The sequence below is a fragment of the Emydura macquarii genome, unplaced genomic scaffold (assembly GCF_026122565.2).
Source record: "Emydura macquarii macquarii isolate MOO-44397 ecotype Brisbane River unplaced genomic scaffold, CSIRO-AGI_Emac_v2 contig_2372, whole genome shotgun sequence".
Taxonomy (NCBI): domain Eukaryota; kingdom Metazoa; phylum Chordata; order Testudines; family Chelidae; genus Emydura; species Emydura macquarii.
Genome location: NW_027132509.1, coordinates 32,666 through 59,126, shown reverse-complemented (window position 1 = coordinate 59,126; position 26,461 = coordinate 32,666). Strand labels below are relative to the sequence as shown.

Genomic DNA, 26,461 nt, shown 5'->3' with positions numbered 1-26,461 from the left:
AGGGCGAAAGATGATGACAGGGAAGAAAATTCATTCCGTATGCTTTCAGATGGTGCTCTTGTGGGTTACAGTGTTGGCCTATTGGCTAAATAAAGGCACTAGACAGAGAATAATAACTGCTGAAATACCATTAGTGAACGAGAGAACTCTTAGATAGATGCTTGTCATTGATTGTTAATGATGCAAATCATCCCATCTGGACCAAATGGGATTTATCATCAGTAGAAGTTCATATGATTATACTGAGCATCTGGTCTCCATAGCATACAGTCAGTACGACAAGAAAAATCAGTCCTTTGAGCAGATGCCAAAGAGTGGGAGTTTGTGCATTCAATTCTTGACAGTTACACACAAGTTCCAACTTCTGAAATTGTATTGGTATTTTATCTCCTTCTGCTAAAGCTCAGGTCCTAGCAAACACAGTATTGTCCTGTCCCTTTACATCTTTCTTGTACTGAGTGAATCCAGTGCTCCTGGAAAATTAGGGATTTATAGCATTCAACTGCAGAGAGCAATTAGTCTGCATAGCCTCACCCCAGTCTGTGGGATGAGCAGGGTTGTGGAATGGGCAGGGGAAGTGGTTTCAAATTCAGAAGAGGCCAGAAATCCAACACAGATCCAACAGATTTCAAGGCACTCTTTAGACAAACTCTCCTTCCTTCTCATTTCTGGGTATTTGCCCCTTTCTTTAGCATGGGAGCGTGGCAGGGCCAATATCCATGCTGCCAAATGGCTCACTGTCTGAGCTGCAGTCCATGATTCCAAAGGAGAGATGCACAATGTGCAGTTGGAGATTATAGTGCCAAACACAGCATTATAACCCTCCATTGATTTCACCTTCAGATCAGCTGCAGTTTTGGTGAGGAGCATGTGTCTTTGTGCAGTTGCTTCCCCACCCGATTCTAGCTTTGGCCACTTTTTCCCCACATGGACCTGGGGTCATGCAGATATTTTGTGAAGGGAAAAGATGACTTCCTGGAAGATGAGGGCAACATTCTGTTTTACCATTGCCCTGTCTACACTGCCCCACTTATAGTTTTCTCTTCTGATTTGCATCTTCTGCAAGTAAGTAGGTTACCATATCTTTCGCTACTGCAGAATTCCTCTGGTAGTAAGCATTGTAGATTAGATTAATGAGTAATATTCTGGTTCTGGCTTCAGAAACTCCATAATCACTTGTTTTCAGAATATTTAAATGCATAATTTAATTCAACTGGAAAACATTTCTGAGAGATTATGCAAAGTGGGTGTGAAATCATTAGAGTAAAATGCCCTGAAAAACCAAGGAAAACTATTGTAATCTTGCATATTATCTATCCTGTTTTTATCCTAGTACTGGGCCTCCAATCAGTTGGGTTGTTGAACCCAGAGGGTGTTTTTTCTTGTGCTTTCAATATTTAAATGATGCGGGAGGATATACTTAATAGTTGTTGTTAAATGGTTACACTTGGATGGTGACCCACTGTTACATTATTTGTTTGTGCTATTTGTATCACTGGTTTACTAGAATTTTTGGCTCCTGTCTTGGGGACACTTTTGTGTGCTCAGTAAAGATGACTATTGAGCCACCAAGTTTGTATATGGGTTTGAACTTTCCCAGAGTTCAGAGGTGTTTGGGAGATCCCTAGTGTCTAGGTGTTGTGGGGAAACCATGCATAAGATTACAAGTGACTGTACGGCTATTAGGAATGATTTATGAAACTATTGGTTCAGTGGATGAAAGTTCAAACTGTAGGGGTGTTTAGAGCTGAAAATGAAATGATGGTAAGAGCTGTGAAGTCAAAAATATAAGAAGGCAGAGGCTATGGGGGGAACCTGTGAGCACTTAGCAAGATAATTGGGGAGCATAGCAACTGTTATCTGTGATCACCAGAAGGAGTGAGGGGAACATACCAGACACAGAGACGTTTCCTATAGGATATGGGTGTCAGAAAATAAAAGGGAAGGAACTAAGTAAACTAGCGATGGCACCAAAATGGATGCCAGGGAGGAGGACTATATTCACAGAGAGTGGAGAAGGCTAGAGGACTGGACAGCCAGCCCCAAAGCGTTCTTAAAACAATGATAAATGTTGTATAAATATATCCATCCGACGAAGTGGGTTTCTGCTCACGAAAGCTCATGCCCAAATAAATGTGTTAGTCTTTAAGGTGCCACAGGACTCTCGCCATTTTGCTATAAATATATAGCAGCAGTTTATACCCATCACTAGAAAAAGGGGAGATAAGAGAGGCCTCAAGGAAAGCTAACAGGACAGTCATAAGACTGAGGGCTATTAATCTTGCCCAAATTACACAGGGGCTAATTCTCCCATGCCTTTCACATTGTGTAGTCATTTGCTGCTATGCAGTGTGTTTAAAACACTACAAGATCAAGATTGGGAATACCACAGGGGGTCTCTTGATTCCCAGTCCTGTGCTCAGTCCACCAGACTACATTGCCTCATAGGCAAGTCAATTAAACTTTCTTAGCCTCAATTTCCCTCATCTGCAAACTGAGGCTATTGCCTTTTGCCATAAGTGAAATAAAACATTATACCTGATTACACAAACCCACAACCAAATATATAGTAGGTGAGTGAGTATCCTTGTCTTGTCACTTAATTTCACAGATGGGGAAGCTGATGCTGAGAGAAATGAGAGTAGCAATAATTATATACTATATTTATATTTGTAAATGCAAAGTGTTAAATGCAGTCAGGGCACAGATGGAAACAGAGTTTAGGACATCCTGTCTCCCAGCCCCATTCTTAATCCACTAGAGTAAATGGTTTTTAGAGGTTACCTTGTCTACGTCCTCCTCCAGATCTTTCAAAATTCACAAATGTGAATTTTCTAATAAAAGTGGCTTTTTGACCTTTCACAAATATCGAGAGCATTGGCTTGATTATTGTCTCTTGGGAAGCACTCAGGTGATGGGTGCCACTGTAAGAAGACAGATAAAAATATTTTGGGGAGGGCAAATAATTTGTTGTATGGCCTCAAGTAAAGGCAGCAATAGAAACTACGGCTATGAATATATTGTAAAAAATAACACATTATGGGGTAAGTCTTTGATCCTGCAAGGTGCTAAGTGTCTTCAACTTCTCTTGACTGCAGTGAGAGTTGAGGAGCTCATCACCTGGTAGGATCGAAGCCTGAAAACACTCAGGGTCAGATTTTCAAAAACGTTCAGCATTTCTCAGTTTCCACTGAGGCAATTACACAAAAGTGTCTGGATTTTCAAAGGAATTCAGCACCCAGCAGCTCCCATTATTATCTCACTTCATTCTGGTGCCTAAATGCAATCTGAACTCTTTGGAAAATCCAGCTCCAATTGTGGGTGCGGAGCACTTTGGAAAATCTGGCCCTAAGCAGATAAGTGGACAGAGTTAACTTGGTTATCTGACCACCTTCTGTTCCATTCATGTATTACTTACCGTACTGTGAGTGTCTGATTATTCTGAAGGCTTAAATGATAGCATGTGTGCATTTGTGTAGATGCCTCAGCGTCATGATTTTCAAATATTTTGGGAAAAGGCTTCTTAAGTATCAAACCTAAAGACTTAACAACATGGCATTAAGTGTATTGTTCAGGTAGGTTACCCCTTTAAGAGCTTCTTTGTGCTAATGCAGTGAGTTTTTTCCCTTGTTGCTCATCTTCTTTGCTGGCATGCTCAGCTGTGTAATTAGATCTCAGTTGTTTATTTGTGACATCCAAGTTTGATGCCCTGGGAGAAAGTGCTAGCTAATGTGAAAGGAGGAGGATTAAAGAGGAGTTCACTTACTGATGTACGAAGTGGGTGATGTTATCACAAATATGTTAACACAATGAAATGATTAGTTTAAACAGTGTTAATTTCACAAGTCACTTAATTTCCAGCTGCAGTTCTGCTGGTTTAGTTCAGTAACAGAATACAATCCCTACAAATGTCATGCTCTGCAGAACTTGCAATCACAGTTTTCCTGTTGTTAGTAATTATAATAAAAATTCTGGTAAATCCAGAATTTGCTGTTTATTCACAGCTGCTCTTTATTTAGAATAACAGTTGGGTGAATGATACCAGCCTGTAGAACTCAGTACCTTAATAACTACATCACCTTTCTGCAGACATTGTATAGGGCCAACTTTATGACTGGTCTCAATAGCTGCCCCTGCAGATTTTGCACACGCCAACTGGTACTTATATGCACAAATTAAATAGCTGCCTAATTAGCTGTGAGAGGAAGCTTGGGCTAGTAGCAAAGGTACTGAACTGGAACTCAGGAGTTGTGACACTAGAATTCCCAGCTCTGCCACAAATTTCTGTGTCACCTTGGGCAAGTCATTTAATCTCTCTGTCTGTTTTCCATCTGTCAAATGGGGATAATAATACTTCTTTTCTCCCATGCTTTTTCTTGTCTATCTATATTAAGTTCTTTGGGGCAGAGACTCTCTCTTACTAGGTGTGTGTACAGCATCCACAGTGGTGGCTGTACTGGAGCATTACCCTAGCTATGCCTGCAAATGCCCATGTGGATCCCCTAGCAAAGCCATTTTAGAGGCCAGAATAGAATTACTTTGTTCCATACACACTGTCCATTCCAGCTTGCAAAGAGGCTGTTCGTCCACATATTAAATATGTTATTTATCTTTATGGCCCCAGTGCAGCAAAACACCTAAGCACCTGCATTGCTTTTAAGCACACAAGCAGTCCCTTGGAAACCAATGTGACTATGTCCGTCATTCAAGCTATGCATCTGTCGTACATGAATCGGGGGCTGTATGGTTAAGAGAATGACTTTTATTGAAACAAAAACAAGCTTATACTTTATGAAGCAGAACGAAATTCTGAGCGATATCTCTCAAACTTGCATCTCTCGCTTCGTTTTCTGTCTGAGCTACTATCATCTTGGGTCACGGTACAAGGGGGAGATCAACCCTGACTTCTGTGCATATGGGTAGGGATTGGGTGATGCCTTGAGTCCGTCCCGTTCACTTCTCCCTGTGCTGGCCAGCACAGTGGAGTCAATAGGGAGTGGGAAGTAAGCTGTGCCAGGTAAACGACTGGTGGAACTTACTTTCCTTCTGGATCAAGGGGGAACCAGGGAGAAATACTGGCCTCTCTTCTGCTTCTGGGGCAGCGCAGCTACACAACTCATGGAGTTACCATGAGCCTTAACACTGATTTAGGCCCCAATTCTGCAATCTGTTCTGCAAGTTGACCCCTATACATTAGTGGGACTTTGTATAGGCATAAGGGTCCATCTGCATGGATCTGACTGCAGAAGTGGGGCTGTAGAAGGATCTGCTAGATCAATTAACTCTGCTGCCGCCACCTGCAGTTCTAAGTCATCTAAGTCCTTAGCTCATTCCCTCTTATCGAATGGCCGTTGGCTTCATCACAGCTTGAGACAACATATTTTCCCTGTATTTTTGCCAGAAGAATGATGTTGTTTCTACAGCATGTTGTTTAAATTCATGTTTTAAAATATCAAGGCATTTTCACCTGCAATAAAATGAAACTCAAGTATCAGGAGACTTCTGAAAACTGTTCTCAGAAGTAGAGAGAAGAAACTGCTCTTTTCTTCTTTTTTCCCCTCTGTGGAACTGTCATTAAGGTAGGAACGTGCTTTGAGGCCAGTGAATTTAGATCACTGTGCCTCCATTGAAGTTACCCAATTGTTTTACCAGGCAAGTTTATAAACTTTAAAATAAAATACACTAACCACTACAATCCAGGAAAAATCCCCCCCCCCCACTCCTACTCCCTAATACTCTGGTATCTCCCAGAGGAAGGGTGCTTGGAGACAGGATCCTGGATTGGTTCTAATGTAGGAATTCCCTTTATCTTCCCCAGTCTGTCACCTGAAGATGGGGATGGGTGCCAGACTCCTGGAATGGCTCAGGACAGGCTGCTCCCACCATCTTAAAAAACAATACTCATAGGAGAAGAAGGATGGTCCAGTTGTTAGGGTGTTAGCCTGGAACTCAAGAGATGCGGGTTTGATTCCCTGCTCCATCACAGACTTCCTGTATGACCTTGGGCACATTACTTAGCCTCTCTGTAACTCAGTTCCCATCTGTAAAATGGGGATAATAGCACTTCACTGGGGTATTGTGGGAATAATTACATTAAAGATTGTGAGGTGCTCAGATACATGGCCCTCATGGCCATGAAGTACCTTATCTAGACGGATGTTCAACACATGAATCTCAGTCTTGTTCTGCAGGGTCTCAAAAGTGTCTTTGTGCTGAGACAGAGTTCAAGATCTAACAAAGCTGTGTGCTACCTATATTGCTATACCAGGCACAAGCATGGACCCTCTTACAGGCAGACTTGGAGTGGCTAGAGGCATTCCATCTGCGCTTTCAGCACCAAATCTTCAGCATAATGTGGTTTGACTTTGTGTGAAATGTCCCCATCCTGCAGAGATCTGCCCTTCCTTCAGTCGCTCATTCTATTCAAAAGCGGCATTGCATGCTCTTTGACCACGTCACGAGGATGGACTGACACACCCCAGCACACCCTGCTCTCAAACCGTCCATCAACATGGCCTAACTCTGCCTGGTGCTGCCCACAGGGCCACCCCAGATATTCATGGATTTGCAGAATTGAGCCAGATCTGGGAACTCCACTAAAGGATGCTTGGTGTGACGCCGTGGTCTCAGGTTGGCATAATGGTCCTCTGTAGACTGTGCATATTTAAGGATGATGATGGTCACAAAGGTCTAGGTCAGCGGTTCTCAACCGGTGGTACGCGTACCACCGGTGGTACTTCAAAGAAGGCTGGGTGGTACGCGAGCCGTACCGCGCCGCCGAATCCGCCGCCGAAAGTTCCCCCCTGCCTCCCCCACCGCTGCGAAACCCCACCGCCGCAAGTCCCCCCACCCAGCCACCCCCGCGAAACCCTGCCGCCGAAAAGGGGCAAACGGCGGCAGGGTTTCGGCGGAGGGCATCGTTCCCCCCATGTAACCCTGCTGCCGCCGAAAGTCGTCGTCCCGTGTCCGTCCGTCCCCCCCCTGCCGCCGCCGCCACCGAAAGTCTCGTCTCGTCGGCTAATTTTTATTTAACATTTGCATGGAGCATGATGGTTTTTGTGGTACTCTACATGGAGAATAAAAGCAGAATCCATAGCAGTAGCCTGGAAGATTACAGTCTAGCTCGCTGCACAATCAAATAAGTTTTCAGAGATGAGATACTCAGAATAGAAAATAATCTATGTTACATCTTTGAGATAAATCCAGTGGTCATGAAGAAACAAACTGCCCTTGTGTTGGGACGAGTTGGTTTTTATGCATTTATAGTGCAGAGAGAACACTGGTCTGCCTCCTTGATGCTACTTACGTAGCTGAGCTTTATGCAAACTGAGTGGACTGGAGAGGGGAAGTCGATGCCTCCAATCTTGAGTCAGGATGTGAGGCTGCAGTGCAATGCGCCATAGCCTAAGCCGGAGTAGGAGCCACAGCGCTTCCACATTGATCTATGTAGAATCATATTCCAGGGCCCTTTTCCTGGACCATACCTGTTACAGCCCACTAAAACCTAAATCTCCCCTTTTATTAGTTGTATGTGTATGTGTGTGCATACGTTTGAGAGCATGAAGAAAGGCAGAAAGAAAGACACAAAGGCAAAAATTACACTTAGCCCCAGAGGCGCATTGTGACAAAGTCAGAATTTTTTTAATGTTTTGTATGACTACTCTATGTGTGCCTCAGTTTCCCCTATGTGTTGCCCAAGTATCTAGATGGTGGGACAAGGCTGTATGATCATTGCACAGACCACTAGAGGGCAGGTATGACTGGGCCCAGATAATGGCTGGACACTTTATATCCTGGCAACTGATGACGGGGGCCCATCCTCTGCAAGGAGCCACCCAGAGAAGTTGGAGAACAAAGAGAAAGGTGGAGGCAGGTGACTGGTTTGCCCTGGAAAGAGACAAAGGACGGAGGAGAGGCAACTGGGCGTGTCTGAGGGTGGGCTGCTGGAAGCTGATTAGTCTCCTAGTTTGAGACTCTGGGGGGAGAGGCTGGGGCTCTGGGTCTCCCCAAGATGGATTTTGCTGAATCTTCCTACTTTCTGAGCTAACAAGATCTGTTCTATGCTGTGTTCCAGATGACTAATAAACCCTCCTGTTTTACTACGCTGGCTGAGAGTCTCTGCTCACTGCGAAGTTAGAGGTGCATGGCCCCTTCGGGGTGTGTGTAAGGCTTTCCCAGGGCTCCCATTCAGGTGGACTCCCTTGCGGGGAACTCATGGTGTGAACAGAGGGTGCTGAATGCTCCGAGGTCAGACCCAGGAGGCTCGGAAGCCGAAGAGGCTTGCCCGAGCGAGAGTGCACCTTGAGGGATGGTCTGAACTTCAGTCAGAGTGGTTCCAGAGCACCGAGCCTGTTCACCCATCACTCCCAGGCTGTAACATCTTCCACAGCCATGTCCTTTTATTCCTGTTGTCTTTGTCCTACTCTTCCCTCCACCCAGTCCTTGACCACGCTCCTTGTGTGTGTGTTCTCAGCTGACATCATTACCTTCATGGGACAGTGACGTTGTCTTTTATGTGTCTGTGAAGTACCATTCATATTTAGGGTGCTGCGGTCAGGGAAGTTTCAGCACCACATTCCTCCCCACAAGTCCACACATTCTGTCTCTACATATTCGTGTTTGTGTGTGTTACACTGTATATTATGAGCATGTTCATATATAGACAAACGCATAATATATTATTGGGAGAGCTCGTACCGACCCCTAAAATTAGGTTGCATACCACTTTTCATGATTAAACATTCTTGTAGTTTTGTTCTGAGAAGCACTAACACCTCCATTGTTTGCAGCTACCCTTTGAAATTCAGCAGGGAGAAAGCCCTTGGGTTAGAAAAAGGCTTTTTCTTTGCCTCATGAAATTGCATTCAGGTTTAGTTGAGTTATTGACTGTTAAAATTGCCATGTACTTTCTCCTGAATGTGTTCCCCAGGATAATGGTTTGAGTTCATCAGAATGACTGGACACAAAGCATTCTAAAGAGCTGGTCTCATGTCGTCACTGCTGTGCAACACACACTGTGCTGGGAATGCCTTGGAGCAGTGAGAATGGGGGAAGAGCTAGACCAGTCTGGACTTCCATCACCAGCCACATCCCTGGGACACAGTGTGTGACCTCAGAATCCTATCTCCCCTCTAAGGGCACTGTATGGGGCAGAGCCACTCTTCCAGCTCTCAGGGGGAGGAGAGAGAGAGCGTGCCAGGGCAGGCTTCTTGCTGACTATCCATTGGATCCAACACATGGTGTCAACAGCCTACCCACCCCTCCCATCCCCTAGGGATAACAGACAACGACTGCTTGCCAATGTAGTTAGTCCTATAACTCAAATAGAACCTGTGCTGCAATGCTGAAGGTTCAGGGTTCAAACCTTGCTGGTGATCCATGGAGAGGAGAGGATGTTGTTATAGTTGTAGATAATAGAACTTGTTTTTACCTTCTTCTTTTAGAGAAAAAAAAACCTAGAAACTTACATACTAAAAACTACATTTGGTTGCAAAGTCACACTCAAAAGTTAGGAAATTCCTAATTGACAGTCGACTGTGCAACATTAATTCTGACTGCTTGTGCGGCTGCAGTCTAATATAGTTTTTAATTATATTAACACACCATTTTTTTCACATGACGCTTGCCTCCTTCAGTGCATAGGTTGGACACAAAAGGAAATAACAGTGAGGTTGCATAGGCAACTGTACACTTGTCATTTCCTAATTTTTGAGTGCTTGGCTGTGAAGTCAAAATAACTTCCTTTTAGTGTAGCTTTTTTAATATGTAATACGAGAGAGGTGCCAGATTTGACACCTGTACTCCTGTTGAACAGTGCCTAGTTCTATAAATAACTCCGTTGAATTTAGTGAGACTACTTGTGGAGTAAAATGCTACACAGCATGAGAAAAGGCCTATAGTGAACTGAGCACAGTGCACAGAGTTCATGGTTTGTGTGTTTTCAAACCAGTGAACAACTTTTGTTAGTTTAGTCTTTACTTACCTTACAATTTCTCCTTTTTCACTCTTCCCCATAGTAGTGGGGAGGGTGTAGCTTTTGTTGGAAGTGCTGGTCTCGTATGGTTGTTACAAGTGAGAGGAAAAGAACAAGGTGATGGGAAGACAAATGGTGAAAAAATCACTTTTGTTGTGCTGAGCAGTCTGTCCTGAGCACTGGCTTATGAACAAGCTTTGCTTTCGGTTATACTTTCTCATGCGAACTAGTTATTTCCCATCACGTACAAGCAGCAGTTGTCTTATTATTGTAGCACAAAGTGAGACTATGTGAACTGTTTGAGTTCCAGTTCAGATCAGCAGTTTTTCCATTTGAGCCACTTTTTTTGTTTGTTTGTTTGTTTTTTGTATTAAAGGCTTGTTCACATCTTAGGTGGTGTTGTGCCTTTGTTGGAAAGCTCTCGTGCAGTGACAGTGTATGTGCATGAATCAAAGCATCCAAAAGTTGCCTGGGAGACTGACAATGAAAGCAAATAAACCAAAAACACCATTCTCCTCTTTACCAACATGCTTTAGCAACAAGGAACTTAGCTTACCAATACACAACATTAGCAAGAAAACCTCAACTTGGGTAGGAACTAAAGGAGCTTGGAAATGTCAATGTTGCCTCTCATAAGAGAAAATCAGAGTCTAGGGGCTAAAGCAAGGAGCTTGTAGGAGAAAAGACAAGTTAAAGTGTTGCCAACTTTTGTGATATTTGGTATTTTTTTCATAAAGCCCCAACTCATGGAGTCATGTGATTAGGTTTCATGGCGGGGGTGAGCGGAGTAAATTTGTAGCCCTTACAGTTGTAGAGAAAACCTGGAAAACATGCCCCCTCTAAAGGCTCACAAACCAGAAAAGAACTGTAAATGTTGTTGTTAAAATTTTCTTGATTTTTAAACCAGTCTCATGATGGTTTTGGGGCCTGTATGATTTTGAACACATGCGTTGGCAATACTGAGCATCTTAAAATCATTGCGGAATATGGATGTGTGTAAGAGTGATAGGAATAGGAAAACTCAACTCTAAGTCAAAAGATTAGTATCTGGCAAAGGGCATCATACATACTAGTGACTTCAGAGGCCTCCTCTTGCTGGCTTTCTGCAAGAGCTACTTGTGGAACGTTCATTGCTCCAAAATTAATTTCTCAGCCCCAGCCACACGTGAACAAAATTTGCTGGGCTGATACAACGGCCACTGCATCATCCACTTGCTGTGTGTTGTGATGCAAAATAAAACAAGAGTGACACGTTAATGTTTTTGTTACAGGGAAAGGAGGGCAAAGGTATTTCTCCGTTTCTTGACAGAAGGTTGGGACTCTTGAGAAGTTTAGATTCAGCTGGGTTAACTAGGAGCGCAGATTATAGACAGTTTACCCTGGATTTCAACATGTCTCCACTAGCTGTCTCTCTCTCTCTGCCTATCGTGTGTTCACCTCATTAACTAGATACTAAGCATGGTAAGTGCATGCATCGACCCCAATTACAACCTGCAAAGTTGTGAAGATGAAAGCATAATTTTTTCCAAGCCAAGATACTTAGCCAATGATAGCAACTCTTTAGTGGCATTTAACTTAGGAAAAAATGCAGTGTTGATTTAAATGTTCGTAGTTCACCGACCAAGTGCATCTGAGGTGAAGACTGACTGGTTACATTATTTCCCACCCCACTTCTCTGAATGATTCTGTCTCACAGGCAGGAATGGCAACTCCTGAAAACCCCGAGCAGCTGATAATTGCCCTGGAACCTGAGGCTGCTTCCATCTACTGCAGAAAGCTCCGTCTTCACCAGATGATAGACCTGAGCAGCAAAGCACCTGTCAATGGTTATAACCCTAGTGACACCGTAGGAGCTGGATTTACACAGGGTACCTCTTCTACTAACCGACTTGAGATCTTGTGCCTTTGGCCTACATTAGATTTGGTCATTAGGGCAGTTTTCTTACCATTTCCTGTAGGTTATAGTTGCATCTTTGTGTTAGTGGAACATTACAGGCTAGTATAAGTAAACTTCACTATTTGCTTTAATTTGACTATCTTGGGCACTGATCCTGCAAACGCATGTGCACAATGCTGAACTTTAAGCATGCAGGTAGCACTCTTGGCTTTATTGGGACGTGAGGGACTACTCACAGGTTTGAAGTTAAGCAAAGGCATAGTGTTTGCAAGATTGGGGTCTTACTGATTTATTTTAATGTAATAGCTAATTGTTTCCTAGTGCAGATTTAAGTTTACTGTTGTGAGCCAATCATGAGTTGTTAAACTAGCGGTATTAATAAAACAACGATTACACTTGAATTCACCATCAGACCTTCTAATGTTTCTGGAATTTTTGTCACGAATTGGGCACTTGGTGATTTTTGGTTCATAATTTTGTTGGTCACTGTGAAATAGTCAGCATTCACCAGTGGTTAGCAAAACTGTGCTATGTGATATGGCACAGCATTTTGTCTGAACTTAGAACAAAAACTAAGTATTGTACTTCAGAGATCATGGTTGTTATCTATCGTTACTGTGAATGTTGAGTTTTTACTAGCTCCTGTGGGTAGGTTTGATGCAGACTCATTTACACTGAGAGGCAGACTTTGGAGTATAATTTAACTGGTTTGCAGATGGATCATCTTTTGCTGCAAAAGTTTTTTAAACCAGTCATTCTGACTGAGTCTGAAGTTACCCAGTAAAGACGGGGCAAGTTTTGATTGTAACATAAAGGTCCAAATTATCTACTAGTGTATATTGGTGCAGCTCCATTGATAGCTGTGGAGTTCTGCCAGTTTACCCAAGCAGAGAATTTGACAAAAGATCTTGTACTTTGTCATGTTTTCCAGCTTAAAATAGCAAAAGCAAATTGAAGATTCAGCTAATAAACCCATTCAAGATGTTTTATTTCTCCCTGTATTTAATGGAAGCCACTTTTTTTAGTTAACAGCATGCGATGACCTAGTTTATCCCCAGAAATGTCATGATTAGTAAAACTGATTGAGTCCTTTGTAATAAAATAACATATCTTATCCATCTAGATGAAATAATATTTAGCCACCACCATTTTAGCTTGGTTCATGCCACACAGACCCTGATGTGAGTTTATTCAATAGTATCACAGGTCAAATCCTCACCCTGTACAAAGCTGGGTAAAGAGGCTTTGCTCAGAGGTGTCTCTTAATGGGCAGGAGGACAGAAGCCTCCCCCCCTGTTCCTAGACCACAGAATTTCTTCGCAGCTGGACCTCTAGCTTAAGCAAATGTGCATCCCTAAGCAAGTGATTTTGGCTGGTGCAACCATGTATTTGTCGATGCATTGGTCATTCCTCTGCGCCTGCCCTGTTGCTGCCATCCTTATTCAGACTCATGTAGCCACTGCAGAACACAACTCTTACAGAACAGAGGGTGCAAACCCATGTGTGGATTCACACATTCTGCCTCATCCTGTTAAATTGAGCCACACCAGTTCCACAGGCTCAGGGCCTTCCATGACCCCTTACTTGGGCTTCCAGGGCATTTGTCCCTATGGAAATGAAAGCATTTTTCTTGTTTGGTTAAAGGGAGCTACAGGGCTTGCCTGGTGGGCAAAGTCTGTTCACAAAACATGGGATTCTGTCAAGTCTTTTTACAGGTAACGTCCTTGACTTAATAAGGTAAAAGTTGGTGTAGACGAAAAGGATTTAATTCAGTCAGAATTAATGGAAACGAGTAGATTGAATTAATTTGGGGTTTAATCTAAAATTCAGTAAAAGCATGGCAGGGACCTAAGCAAAGCTGAGAAGAGATCAGGAAGGAAAACCCTTTAAACATAAACAGAGAGAAGCACTTCAAGGACTATTTTAGTGCTATGCAGTCAAAACAAAAGTTGTACTCTTTATAATAGTGAGGGTAAGTTTGCATTTGGCGAGGGAGCACAATCTAATGGTTAAAGGACTGTATTTCGGGTCTGATTCAATGCCTGTTAAAGTCAGTGTGAAGACTTCCATTGACTTTAATGGGTGTTTCTGTCCCTTGCTCTGTCATTGATTCCGGTGTCACTTTACCTTTCTGTGTCTGCTTCTCATCCTGTAAAATGAGCATAATATTATTTGCTTGCATCACTGGAGAATTGAAGTTTTATGCATTGGATTTTTAGAGCCCTTTGATATCTTCAAATGGAAGGCACTATAGAAATGTAAAGTAGTGTTATCATTAGCTAGCAAAATATAGTTGGCCTCTTATATACTATCAGTGTACTTTTTTCTAGTTTTAGATGGTATTATTTCAGATAAAACAATATTTTTTGCTATACCACAGAATGTGTCTGCATTTTTCTATACTATCATATAGATGACCTGTAAAGATGAGTGAAAGTTACACTGGAAATGATTCAGCAGTCATCTAGTTGCACAAGCTAGGTTTAAAATACACTAGCAGAAACATTTAGCAAATCACATTACATATTTTATATGTCTGTGGAGATGAATTTTCATAAAATGGATAATTGCTATATCTATGTATTACAAGATTATACTTCATTTTTAAATCCTATGTACTAAAATTGACTTATGCTGGTATGTGCACATATGTAATGGGCCAAACCCTGTAGTCCTCCATCAAGCAAAACTCTAATTGGAATCCATTGGGAAGTTTGCCTGAGTAAAATGAGCTGGATTTGCTCCTGTAACTCAGGTCCATAACACAGAACTGACAAAGGCCAAGATTTTCAGAAATAACTAATGATTTTGGGTGCTCAACTGGAGATATCTTGGAGAGTCCTCATTTTCAGGAGATATTAAGCACCACCTTCTGAAAAGCAAATCCTCTGAAGGCATCTCATCTTGGGCAACCAAAAATAGGGGCAAAATCACTAATCTCTTTTGAAAATCTTGGCCTAAGTGTCTTCATTCCTAGACAAATTTTAAGCCAGTTCTTGATTATATTATGCATCAAGTACACCACCTACTGGCAAAAATGCATCTTCATTTTTTAATATAAAAATATAATAAATATGTACTACAAAGAAAGCTTTTAAAAAAATCTTAGAGAATTATTTGAAAACCAATTATTATAAGTAAAGAATAGATTACCTGATTTTTTTTCTTTCCAGAACTCAGTTTGTAAATTCCTAATTCTAATGCAGCGATTTTTATTCATCTGTTTTGTTAGAATCTTACCAAATGATACATAGAAAGCTCTCATTCTGCTTGCATTTGCTTCCTGCACTATATGCTATCACTTGTTCATGCTTTCTTATACTGAGTAATTTTTTCTCTGTCAATGACTAGCTAAGGAACACATACGTCGTAATCGGCAGAGCCGCACCTTTTTGGTGGAAAATGTCGTAGGAGAGATCTGGTCCGAATTGGAGGAAGGTAGCGTCCTTTCCTGAATGATCTTTGCTCTTGCTGGTTTTATATTGCTGGCAAAAAAAAACAAACCCAAAACTACTTCCCACGTATTTACTACGTGCTTTTGGTATCCTCAAAATGACTGTAATTTAAAGGCAAATACAAATGCATGCACTGCTCTCAGTCTACAAGGCTGAGCTAGAATTTTGCATGATCTAGAAAAGCACATATTATTAAGGTGATAATTATTAGAGGGATGAACCCATATTTTAAAGTACAAGAATACACCTTGTAGGTAAGGTGGCACTGTAACATTTCTACAGAACTGTTAATACAGTGGAATGTACACAGGTGGCATGCACAATTCTGTTTATCATAAAGGTACATTCTTCCCACAGGGGTGCTTAAATCTGTAGCATTCAGTGTACAAGTTTCACTTCCATTATAGATCACTGCAAATTATTCCATTCGGAACTACTAATTATCAAGCCAGTTATCATCAATACAGATGTTTGTAGCTTTCTGCTCGGCATGATGACAGTATTGTCCGCTAGATGCTTAAGTATTAGTAGACTATTGTGTTGATGCTGATGAAAATAATGTATGCTTGTTCCTGTTGCATAACAGGTGACCGTTACATAGTTGTTGACAGTGGAGGAGGCACAGTGGATCTCACTGTCCATCAGATCAGGCTGCCTGAAGGACACCTGAAGGAACTGTACAAGGCAACTGGTAAAATTACATTATCCCCTACTCATTTCACTTATATAGTGTTTTGGGTTTGATCTTACATTCTTACTCCCAATAAGGGTGCTGTGATCTTTTACTATTTGCTTAATTTAGTTAATAATTCATCCTATGTTAAAGTCAACATTCAAAAGGTTTTGCTAATTTCATATGATGCCTAAACTGCTAGTCAACACACAGGGTTAAATAATGTTATATATGTGTTTACTCTGAGAAAAGTAAAACTTCCTTTGAGAAGATAAAGAAGTATCAAACTCTTCTTCACTCAGGCTCAGCACCAGTGTTCGTCTGACTTCAACCACTCACACTCTAGCCATCTCCCCTCCCATTTCATCTCTCATAGATCATCTCTAAATTATGGTGACCTACACAGGCGTTTAGGTGGTCACTATAGGCTGGCTGACAGTCAGACGATTGTTGTAAAGTCCCACCAGATTATTAACTGAGTGATTTGTTAACAGAACAATATTCTCCCTCACATTCATGTAGAAGCACACATGCTCCATTAACTTCGACGGGTAAAGCACCAAGTGGGTCCGTCACCCTGATGGAAAAGTGTACTCATCTCAAATCAAATGACATGGTGATTGGTCCATGGCCAGGAAGTAAAACCCAACTCCCTAAACTACATTCCCACCCCAGACTCCAAATCCAGTTGAGCTTTGTCTTGTGAACTTTGCCATTAGCCACCTGAGACAATCCCTTAGTTTTCACAGCACCCATGAAATCCTGGGTTGGTCCTCTTCTGTATGGGTGCAGAAGTCACTCAGCACTTGGTGACTCCAGTGCCATAAAAGAGGAACAACATATGTGTTTCTGTGTGCAGCAGAGCAACCTATTCATGAACACAAGCTGTGCCTTGACCTTGTGTACAAGATGGAGCGATCAGTATCTTTTGTCTGTTCCTCACAGTGAACATACATTTATTGTGCTCTGTGTCACTGCATTTTATCATCACTAAGCAATGTCAGTATGATCTGTATTTGGATATGATGGGTTCAAGTTCTAATAAGCAATACAGTATGTTAACAATGTGCTTTGTTTCTAACGCAGGTGGGCCATATGGTTCTGTAGGTGTGGACTATGAGTTTGAAAGACTGCTGTGTAAAATATTTGGAGAGGATTTTATTGAACAATTTAAAATCAAGCGTCCTGCTGCCTGGGTGGATCTGATGATAGCATTTGAGTCCCGCAAAAGGGCGGCAGCCCCAGACAGAACCAATCCACTGAATATCACTCTGCCTTTCTCCTTCATTGACTATTATAAGAAGTTTCGAGGTCACAGCGTGGAACACGCTTTAAGAAAAAGCAAGTAAGTAGACAGTTGAACTCTGATAGATAAATAATTAACTACTCACTGCTGGAAAGAATAATAATTAAAATTTTGTAATTTCAAGTAGAGTAATAGATTGTAGTGAGAAAATGTATTCTAATGATGGGAAAATCATACTGCCTCTGATACAGTTACCAGAAAAGAAAGTTATATTAAAGCTTTTCTTAAGGGTTTTCTCCATAATACTTGCATTCTACTCTAGACTTCTTTCTGTGAGTTCCATGAGACAATCTTCATTTGTATGGCACCATTTCCTAAGGTTCCACATGGAGACATCCTCCTGTATTTCTGGCCACGTGTAGGGCTAGATTCTTAGCTGCTCTGAGTTTATATTCAATGCAGCTAAGAGTCACCTTCCCACTTACCTGGTTCTGTCTGACCAGGAGCCACAAGAGCTTCTGGTGTAATTTAAAGCAGCCTACACCAACTACAGCAGTGTTTCTTAACCTTTTAAGTAGCAGGTACCCCCTAACTTCTGAAAATGTTAATAAGTACCCCAACACTCAATTTTCCATGGGATTTTATATTTACAAACTAATGCGAGCCATATGTTGGAGGAAGGGCTGAGTATATAAGGCCGTGATATGACAGATGTCAGATCTAGTGTGGGTAGGGTTACCACTTTTACACCAGGGGTGCACAACTCAAGTATGTACCTTGGCTAGAGGTGATGTTGGCCAAAGCTAGGAGGCTTTGAGTGGCATGCCAAAAAAAGCGCTGTGCCAAATTTTATGCCATAGATTTGAGAGGAGGAAGGGGTGAGGAAGAGACAGGGAAGGAGGGTGAGAGAGAGAAACAGGAAAAGAGGGTAACTGGTGAAATCTGGGGCTGTCAAAGTTGTCAATTCACTGCTCAGCTACAGCGGTGAAGTTGACAAGTTTTCTGGGCACTGGGCTTTGAGCCAGGGAGGGGGGCTGCTACCTGGGCAAGTTGCAGGCGGCTGCTGCCTGTCTGCCAGCCCAGGAGGTGGGTGACTGTCACCCAATCTGAGCTGGGGCAGAAGAGACCCCCACGCTGGCTGGGACCCAGGGATGTGGGCAGGCGACTGCTGCCCTTGTTCAAGCCGGGGCGCTGGAGGCTGTCTCTCGGCTTGGAGCCAGGGTGCAGGTAGCTGCCACCCAGCTGCGAGGCCAGCTCGCGAGACGCAGGAGGCTGCCACTGGACTCCCACCTGGGAGCTGGGACCCAGCAGGAAGCAGGGGGCTACTGCCCGCCTCCCCCCAGAAGCTAGCGGCTGCTGCTCACCTACCAGCTGGGAGCTGTGACCTGGCAGGAAGCGGGGGCTGCCGCCCACCTTCCCCAGAAGCCAGGGGCTGCCACACGCCTCCCATCTGGGAGCTGGGACCGGGTGGGAAGAGGGCTGCTTCCTTCTGGCTTCCCCAGAAGTTGGCAGCTGCTGCCTGCCTCCCCTTCACTCTGCTTTCCCCTGGGTACCCACTGCCTGTGTCTCGCGTACCCCGTACCACAGGTTGAGAAACTATGAACTACAGCAGTTCCACAGAGAGTCCCACGCCTAACACACTTCCTCTCCAGCCCCAGCATGACCTTCATGCAGTGGGTTGCAGGAGCTGGTAGCACAGAGCTGGCTATTGGAGGAATTCTGGACAGCAGTGCAAAGCAGATGGAGTTGAGACCAAGAATCTGTTGCATTCTGTAAACGGACATACTCACACTCCTACTTCCTTTCACACAACCACATCCGTATTCATAACATTCCCACACAACTCTCTGACTTCTAAGAAGAACTGTGTATTAATTTTTTCCAAATCAAATGTTTGTTTTTCCTTAAAAAAACACAAGCAGTTTTATTTGTCAATTATTTATTTAAACTTGAGTCCCATTTTGCAGCTAGAGATGGAGTTGGAGAAAATGAGGTTCAGAAAGGTTAAGTGACTTGCCAAAGATCACACAGTAGGTATGTGGCAGACTGGAACCCATGCCTCTTTATTCCCAGTTTGTGAGTAAAATTTTCAAAACCACTTAAATCATTTAGGAGCCTAAATCCTATTGTAATTCCATCCTAAACCAAAATCACTTTTGAAAATCAGGCTTATGCTCCTAAGTCACTTAAAAAATGTACCCTTCTATCTACTACAAACCCTTTTCCCCTCCCATGAAACTATTGGAAGTGACGTGAACGCCAAAGAAATGGAGAAAGCAACAAAAGGGGGATGAAAACTGCTTCTAAAGGTGACTTCTTAAATACGTGTGAATGAAAAGGAGAAACTGATCCAGCTGTAACCAGCTCACGTGAGTGAGCAGTGGAATAATTTACTCCTGTATTCGTTTAACAAACATTTCCTTACCATCTTTCCTGCACCTCACAACCCACGGCTCAGAACAGAATTGCCTTCCAGGCAAAGTGTGGCACTATTGTTTGTGTCCCTAGAGCTCCCAAGCCCGTTAAACTTCTTTGTGTACTTGCAATGGCCTTTAGATCTACTGCTGCTTTAAATGAAAGGATCATGTCCTTTTGGGGGATGCATTAGCCTTGTTTCAGATGAGCAGACATTGGAGGGAACATAAAGTGTTTCAGGAGGGCTATGAACATTAGTGATGCTGCTGGGAGGCAGTCAGGCAAGAAAAACCCCAATTAAACAAAAAGCAGGAGAAGTGTTGTTCTCTCCAGTCCTACATTGCTGCTGGGAGGCACACTCAAGTATGCAGGTGAACAGGGACTGGCCATTTTACTTGCTCCAAGTGATGTGTGCTTAAGGTAAAGGCTATGCATCAGTGCATTTCTTTGAAAATTAGAACTCGTTTTAACAGCTGCCTTTGCTCTTTCGTTGCAGTGTGGATTTTGTCAAATGGTCCTCCCAAGGAATGCTAAGGATGAGTCCAGATGCAATGAATGCCCTTTTCAAACCTACAATTGACCAGATCATTCAACATCTTAGTATGTATCAAGTTGCAATGAATTTCTGACCGGACTTAAACTGCAGCATGATTTATTCCAGACATTCACCTAGCGCAGCCCCAGAACTGGGAATTATGTTTAATGGGGATAATTTGACCCCATGAATGCTGCGTGGGGAATTTAATTTGCCAAAATTACCCCAGAAATGACTTATCAGGGTTGCTCCAAGTCAGCAAGTGTCTTAATAGATATTTCTAGCTACTCTGTAGCTGTTGATCAGGCATTCAGAACTAAAGCTGCCTGAATTTCTTTCTTTCTTTCTTTCTTTCTTTCTTTCTTTCTTTCAGACAAGATCCGAATTAATGCTTGGGATATAATAACAGAAAGAATGACAGACATATTAGGACATTTAGTTCATTTCTCTGCCGAGCAGGACTGTCCCCCACAACATATGTTCTTCATTGTTTTGTCCAGTTCGATTTTACCACTAATAATACACAAATAAATAAGCGATGCATCTGGGTGAAAATAATTGCAAGCTAGGTTTAAACAACATTGGATTTATTAATACAGTAGTGGAAAATGACGTGGCCATTTTGAAAAATCCAATATCTAAATTCTCAGTCCAACATAAGACTATTAGGCTTGTATCAAGTGGAGTATATTATGTATAGTAAGCACAACAATATTATTTTAACCCTCCACAAAACAATTGTATTTGGAATATAATGTCCCATTTTGGGCATCCTATGTGAAAAACTGAATAATTATATTAGAGCACAGCATAATAAGGCAACTAATATAAATGCAACAAAATAGCTTATATATGAATAGAGAATGAGAGAACAAGGATTATTTCATTTTGACCTATAATTGAGGCAACGTGACTGAAGCGTTTAAACTTGCTCTGGGTAACTATAATATTAAACTTGATCTATATGAGTTTATTGGATAGACCAAAACTCGAGAACATGGGTTTAAGTCAAGAGGGAAGGTATGTAAGAAAAATTTAAGGAGGTATTATTTTGCAGGTGGAATATATTTCAGTTGAAATGGGGGAGTCAAAAGAGTTAATGTATTTTAAAATTGGGTGATTATATGAAATGTACTAAAGTGAGCATCAGTCAGTTTTGCCTGGGAATACCTGGCTGCAGTCTTGGATGTGAGGAGGGATATTACACCTAGCAGGCTTCCCTCTCTGCCCTCAGACTGGCTGTTGGATTGTTTTGCACAGAAATGCGCCACCTGCTTTCATCTAGCAGAAAATAAAAATAAAAATGTGGCTTAAAAAAATAAGTTTTAAAATGTGTATATAGACTCTGCTCCTTTAAATGTTTTATCTATTTTGAGGGATATACTCCAAACGGGCACATACAGGACACTTCTCTCTCACACCAATAGAATCCTTCAGAGCAAAAGACACTTTGGAAGCGTGACCACCATGTGCTAGCAGTGGCAGAATTCTTGGAGCCATTCCAGACATGTGATCTCTTTCTGTTCCTGTGCATGAATATATGTGATGGGGCACCCAGCATATCTCTTGTGAGATTATTCCATAGTCTAATGAATTTTGCCATTAGGAAGTTTTCCCAGCTGAGCAGGTTTTGTCTCTCTGTTTAGGTGATCTGTTTGAAAAGCCAGAAGTAACCAATGTCAAGTTTCTGTTCCTGGTGGGTGGATTTGCCGAAGCCCCTTTACTCCAACAAGCTGTCCAGAATGCTTTTGGTTCAAAATGTCGAATCATCATTCCTCAGGATGTGGGTCTCACTATCCTCAAGGGAGCTGTCCTTTTTGGCCTTGACCCTGCTGTCATCAAAGTACGACGTTCCCCTCTGACCTATGGGGTGGGGGTCCTGAATCGGTTCGTGGAAGGGAAGCACCCGCCAGAGAAGCTGCTGGTTAAGGATGGTACACGCTGGTGCACTGACGTCTTTGACAAATTTATCTCAGCCGACCAATCTGTAGCTCTTGGAGAAACAGTGTCACGCAGTTACACACCTGCCAAGCCTTCCCAGTTGGTAATAGTGATCAATATCTACAGCTCAGAGCACGATAATGTCAATTTCATCACTGAACCGGGAGTGAAAAAGTGTGGCACTCTTCGTCTGGATCTCACAGGAGCTGATACTTCGGTGCCAACTCGGAGGGAGATCAAAACACTAATGCAATTTGGGGACACTGAGATTAAAGCCATGGCCATTGATGTTGCCACATCTAAGAGTGTCAAAGCTGGTATTGATTTCTTAAATTACTAAAAGGTCCCTCCCCACCATGGCTGCGAGACTATTATTTCAATGTTCCATTTTCTGACTTTCATATATGACAAAATCCACTTGAATTTCAGCAGGCTAGATGAGAACAGCCATTAGGTAGAGATTTGTCAAGGGTATTTTTTCCTCTTAAATGATCTAGTGAGATTTTCAAAAGTCTTAAGAGATTTAGGAGCACAAATCCCATTGATAGTCAGTGTTCCTAAGTCATTTAGATATGTCTGAAAATCCCACCTCTGCTAAATAGTACAAACTGTTGTCTGGTGCTAAAGATAAAGCTGAAGATTCCAAAATGGTTACAAAAATTTACCTACAGGATTGTTGTGGGGATTGGTTATTGATCAGCACTGTCTTCTGAGTATGAGAACAAATCACTTTCCGGCAATGTTCATTTGTTCTACATGTTTTGGCCAAATTTTTCCAATCTGGATGCCTAAAGTTAGGCTCCTAAATCTGTGTTTAGGCACATACAGAATAGAGGCCTGATTTTCAAAGATGCTGACCCCCCCCCCCCCCCCAACAGCTTCCACTGACTTCACTAGAAATGGACAATACTCAGCAGTTTGGAAAATCAGGATTCTTCTATGTTAGGTACCTAACTACGGATTTAGAAGCCTCACATTAGGTACTCAAGGTTTGAAAACGTCTGCCTTTATTTTTAAAGCTCTTATTTATATACAACTGAATTGCTTTCCCTGGTTTAGATTTGAAATTTCTCTAATAACAAAGGAAAATTTCCATTTTAGGGTTTTTTATCAGTATTAATCTGAAATCTATGAAGGCATTTTGTGACCAGTTAACTCATAGTTTAATCGTTTTGGAAGAGTGCTCCGTTGGGACTTTCCCAGAAGTGAATACAAGTGAAAAAAGAAAGTTTTCTGGATCAATAATGTTATAAATTGTAAAGTAACAAACGTTTTAGTTCAACAAAATACATTTTGTGGGGTGTGCTGAACAGGCAGTAATGTGGCAGACATAAGACAAAAGCCCCAATCCAGCAATGAGCACCAACCAGACACCAGAGCTCACTGCATGATCAGGGGTCTATGTCTGTGATGCAGGTGAATTACAGTATTGCCTGTGCTGTTATTGACCTTTCCAAATGATACTGCTTTCCTGAGATGTCTTCTAACACTCTCACACCTGGAGCACCGCATCTTCAGACAGAGCAGTTTTCCTTTCATACAAATCTACAAACGAGCCACTCCTGGAAACCTGCATCACCCGTGAACTGGGAATTTCAGATTAAAATCCAAACCCACATCCAATCTCGAGGGCTTGGATAAAACTGTAGCATCAGCTGAAAAATGCTGATATTTTTAATACTTTTAGCATTTTTGTTTTAAACAAGGCTGCCTTTTTACCTGCTGCAATTTATTACACTTTCAAGACATTGAAATGTTAATTGTTTAGCTGAACCCTTGTCCTTTAGTTAAGCATAGGTTAAAACCATAGAAGCCATTAGTGACCGTTTTATCAATCACTTCAATAATTTATGCCCCAATTCTGCACTACTTACTTGAGGGTACTGCTTAATTGGGATTTTGCCTAAGAAAAGAGTGCAGGATTGGGCCCTTATATTTTGCCCTTGAATTCTTTGTCTCTCCTGCAGAATTCCCTAGTAGAATGTGAAAAAAAACCATACTGAATTAAATAAAAAAGGGACTGGAAAATGCTAGCCACATTATCTGGCTAGATATTTCTTCTATAATTACAAACTCTGCTTGCTGGCATTCTGTTTCCTGCTGCTTGCCATACATAAAATGTTAAATAGAAGGATTTTTTTTGGTTGCCTTCCCTGGTTTACAAATAAGAGAAACTTTAAGATGAGTTATGAACAATATAATTTTATGTATATACAATATTTAAATATTGTACAGACTCTTTCTTTCTACGATGCTATTTTCTTGTATAAAAATGCTCTTCACCTCTGTTGATTTCATTCAGCTGTTAATTTTAAATAGCCAAGTTTCTCAAAGCTTTTGTAATCATAGGCTTTTAAAGATGATAAGATATGGAATGTACAAGGCTGATCTTATAATAATAGGAGAGAAATGTTGGTGTGTCAAAGAACATAGCGTTCTTCCTGAAATGCGAGTCAGAACAGTTGAGCATATTATGCAGACATTCTAGTCAGTTGTTGAGATTTTTGTTTCTTGTTTCAGATGGTCACATTTCATTTTCAAGAATGCATCATCATAATAATGAATGAATTCTCCTGTAAAACATGTGAAAATGTAGAACTCATGCCCTGAGCCTTCAGATACTATGATAGGTTCTTATACTGCCTTCCCTAGGTTGATAGATATCATGACAGATCCAGGCTATGCCAGTCTACACAAGTTGAGGATCTGACCCAAGACTTTGTCTAATAGTGCCAAAAATGATTTGCATAAAGAAAAACAGGTTTAAGATCCTTACATCCAGTGTTGAATTATGGGGGTCCAATTCTCCATACACTTGTACCCTGTACAGCTCCATTGATGTTAAAGTATTTACATGGCCTTAAGTCAGTGCAGAATTTAGGCTAATAATGCCCTGTTACATGAACTGAATGGAGGTCCAGCAGTGATGAATTTGGTCCCTTATTTATGTGTAATGCTTTTTCAGCATGTTGACAGTGAATGAAGGGAGCTTCTGTGGCTCTTCAGAAATGTAGCTCCTGAACAGCAGTGATTCTCTGCACTTTTTATATTCATCTTTTAAAGATTCAAATTTGATCCAAGCTTTCTGTTTAAAAGATTCTGTTGTTGTGAAATAAGAAGAGTTTCCACACTTTTGCACCCCACCCTCCTCTTTCAGCCTAATCTGGGAGCACTGTCAAATTTATTTTCCCAGAATTGAGGATTGCTGAGCAAACAACCACGCACTCCCCAATCCATTCCCCCTCCTAGTACCACCCAAAAAATAGAAATCTAACCATTTAGAATTAAAACTTGAATATTACACTGCAACCTTTTAGAATCAGAACTAGAATATTACACTGCAACTACCTGCTGTAGTTTGTAGCCCTTTTAAACAACTTTAAAATGTAAGTGGCATATGGAAGCCCATTTTAACAACATGAATTGAACCATCTGTTTGGCTTGTAAAACTGGTAGAAACTGTAATACGACACAAACGTTTCTAATTGAGTTGTTTATGGAATAGAAATTCAAGTGCATTCTGCAGCAAATTCCCTGCAGAACACTTATCAATAGGCATTTCAGACTACATTGTGCTATTTATATTGCATGGGGACAAACCCTGCAATCCTTAGGCAAAACTCCCTGTGACTTCAGTGGAAGTTCTGCTTGGGTGACGGCTTGAGAGTTTGACCCAAACTTGCTTAGCTATAGTTTGGAAGTTAGGAGCTTGTTGTGGTTGAGTCTGATAAATGTACAATGATGGTAAAGGTAGCATGTATCAGTATTCTTATACTGATTTTTCTGTTCAGGAGATTTAATGCATTATTATGGGAAGGCCTAATTATATATTGCAGATTTAATAGCTGAGACAAGCTGCATATTTATACTACGAAGTGGCTTAAGTGGACGAATAGTATAAAAGTTGTTGGGCATAACATTACAGTACTCACCTGCTTGGAGTATTCTTGAACTATATTATAAAATATCAGTCACTGTGGTCTTGTTCACCTCTCTGTGCAAGATAAATTCAAATTTCACTGACCTTTGGAGCAGTTCACAACTTGTTAGGATTGTACCTGAGTACTCTTGTGTCTTCAAAAGTGTCAAATAAAATACAGTAACGCTCTGGATTTTGTGTGGCAGAGTGTTTTATTACTATTCATCTTTGGGTTTTATGTAAAAATTGTTATAAAAAGTCTTGCAAGTAATTTTAGAAAGTAGTGGGTTTTGGCATATATTTCAGTTTATTTCTACTGCATTTGGTTATTTCTGAACACGCACAACAGAGCAAAGATGGCATAGCGAAATATGTTGTAGATTATTAGAAGACTCATGCAGGTTGAT

At 41.6% G+C, this 26,461-nt stretch overlaps 1 protein-coding gene across 1 annotated transcript in view; it reads left to right on the top strand.

Annotated features, from left to right (window-relative positions):
* HSPA12A (heat shock protein family A (Hsp70) member 12A) overlaps positions 1-26,247 on the top strand; it is a 139,749-nt gene extending 113,502 nt beyond the window's left edge. The window contains exons 10-15 of the mRNA XM_067561295.1: positions 11,670-11,841; positions 15,222-15,308; positions 15,912-16,016; positions 17,085-17,343; positions 20,156-20,259; positions 21,841-26,247. Of these exons, the coding sequence (XP_067417396.1) occupies positions 11,670-11,841; positions 15,222-15,308; positions 15,912-16,016; positions 17,085-17,343; positions 20,156-20,259; positions 21,841-22,475 (1,362 nt within the window). The 3' untranslated portion in view covers positions 22,476-26,247. The remainder of the gene's footprint in view (positions 1-11,669; positions 11,842-15,221; positions 15,309-15,911; positions 16,017-17,084; positions 17,344-20,155; positions 20,260-21,840) is intronic.
* Positions 26,248-26,461: the final 214 nt, after the last annotated feature.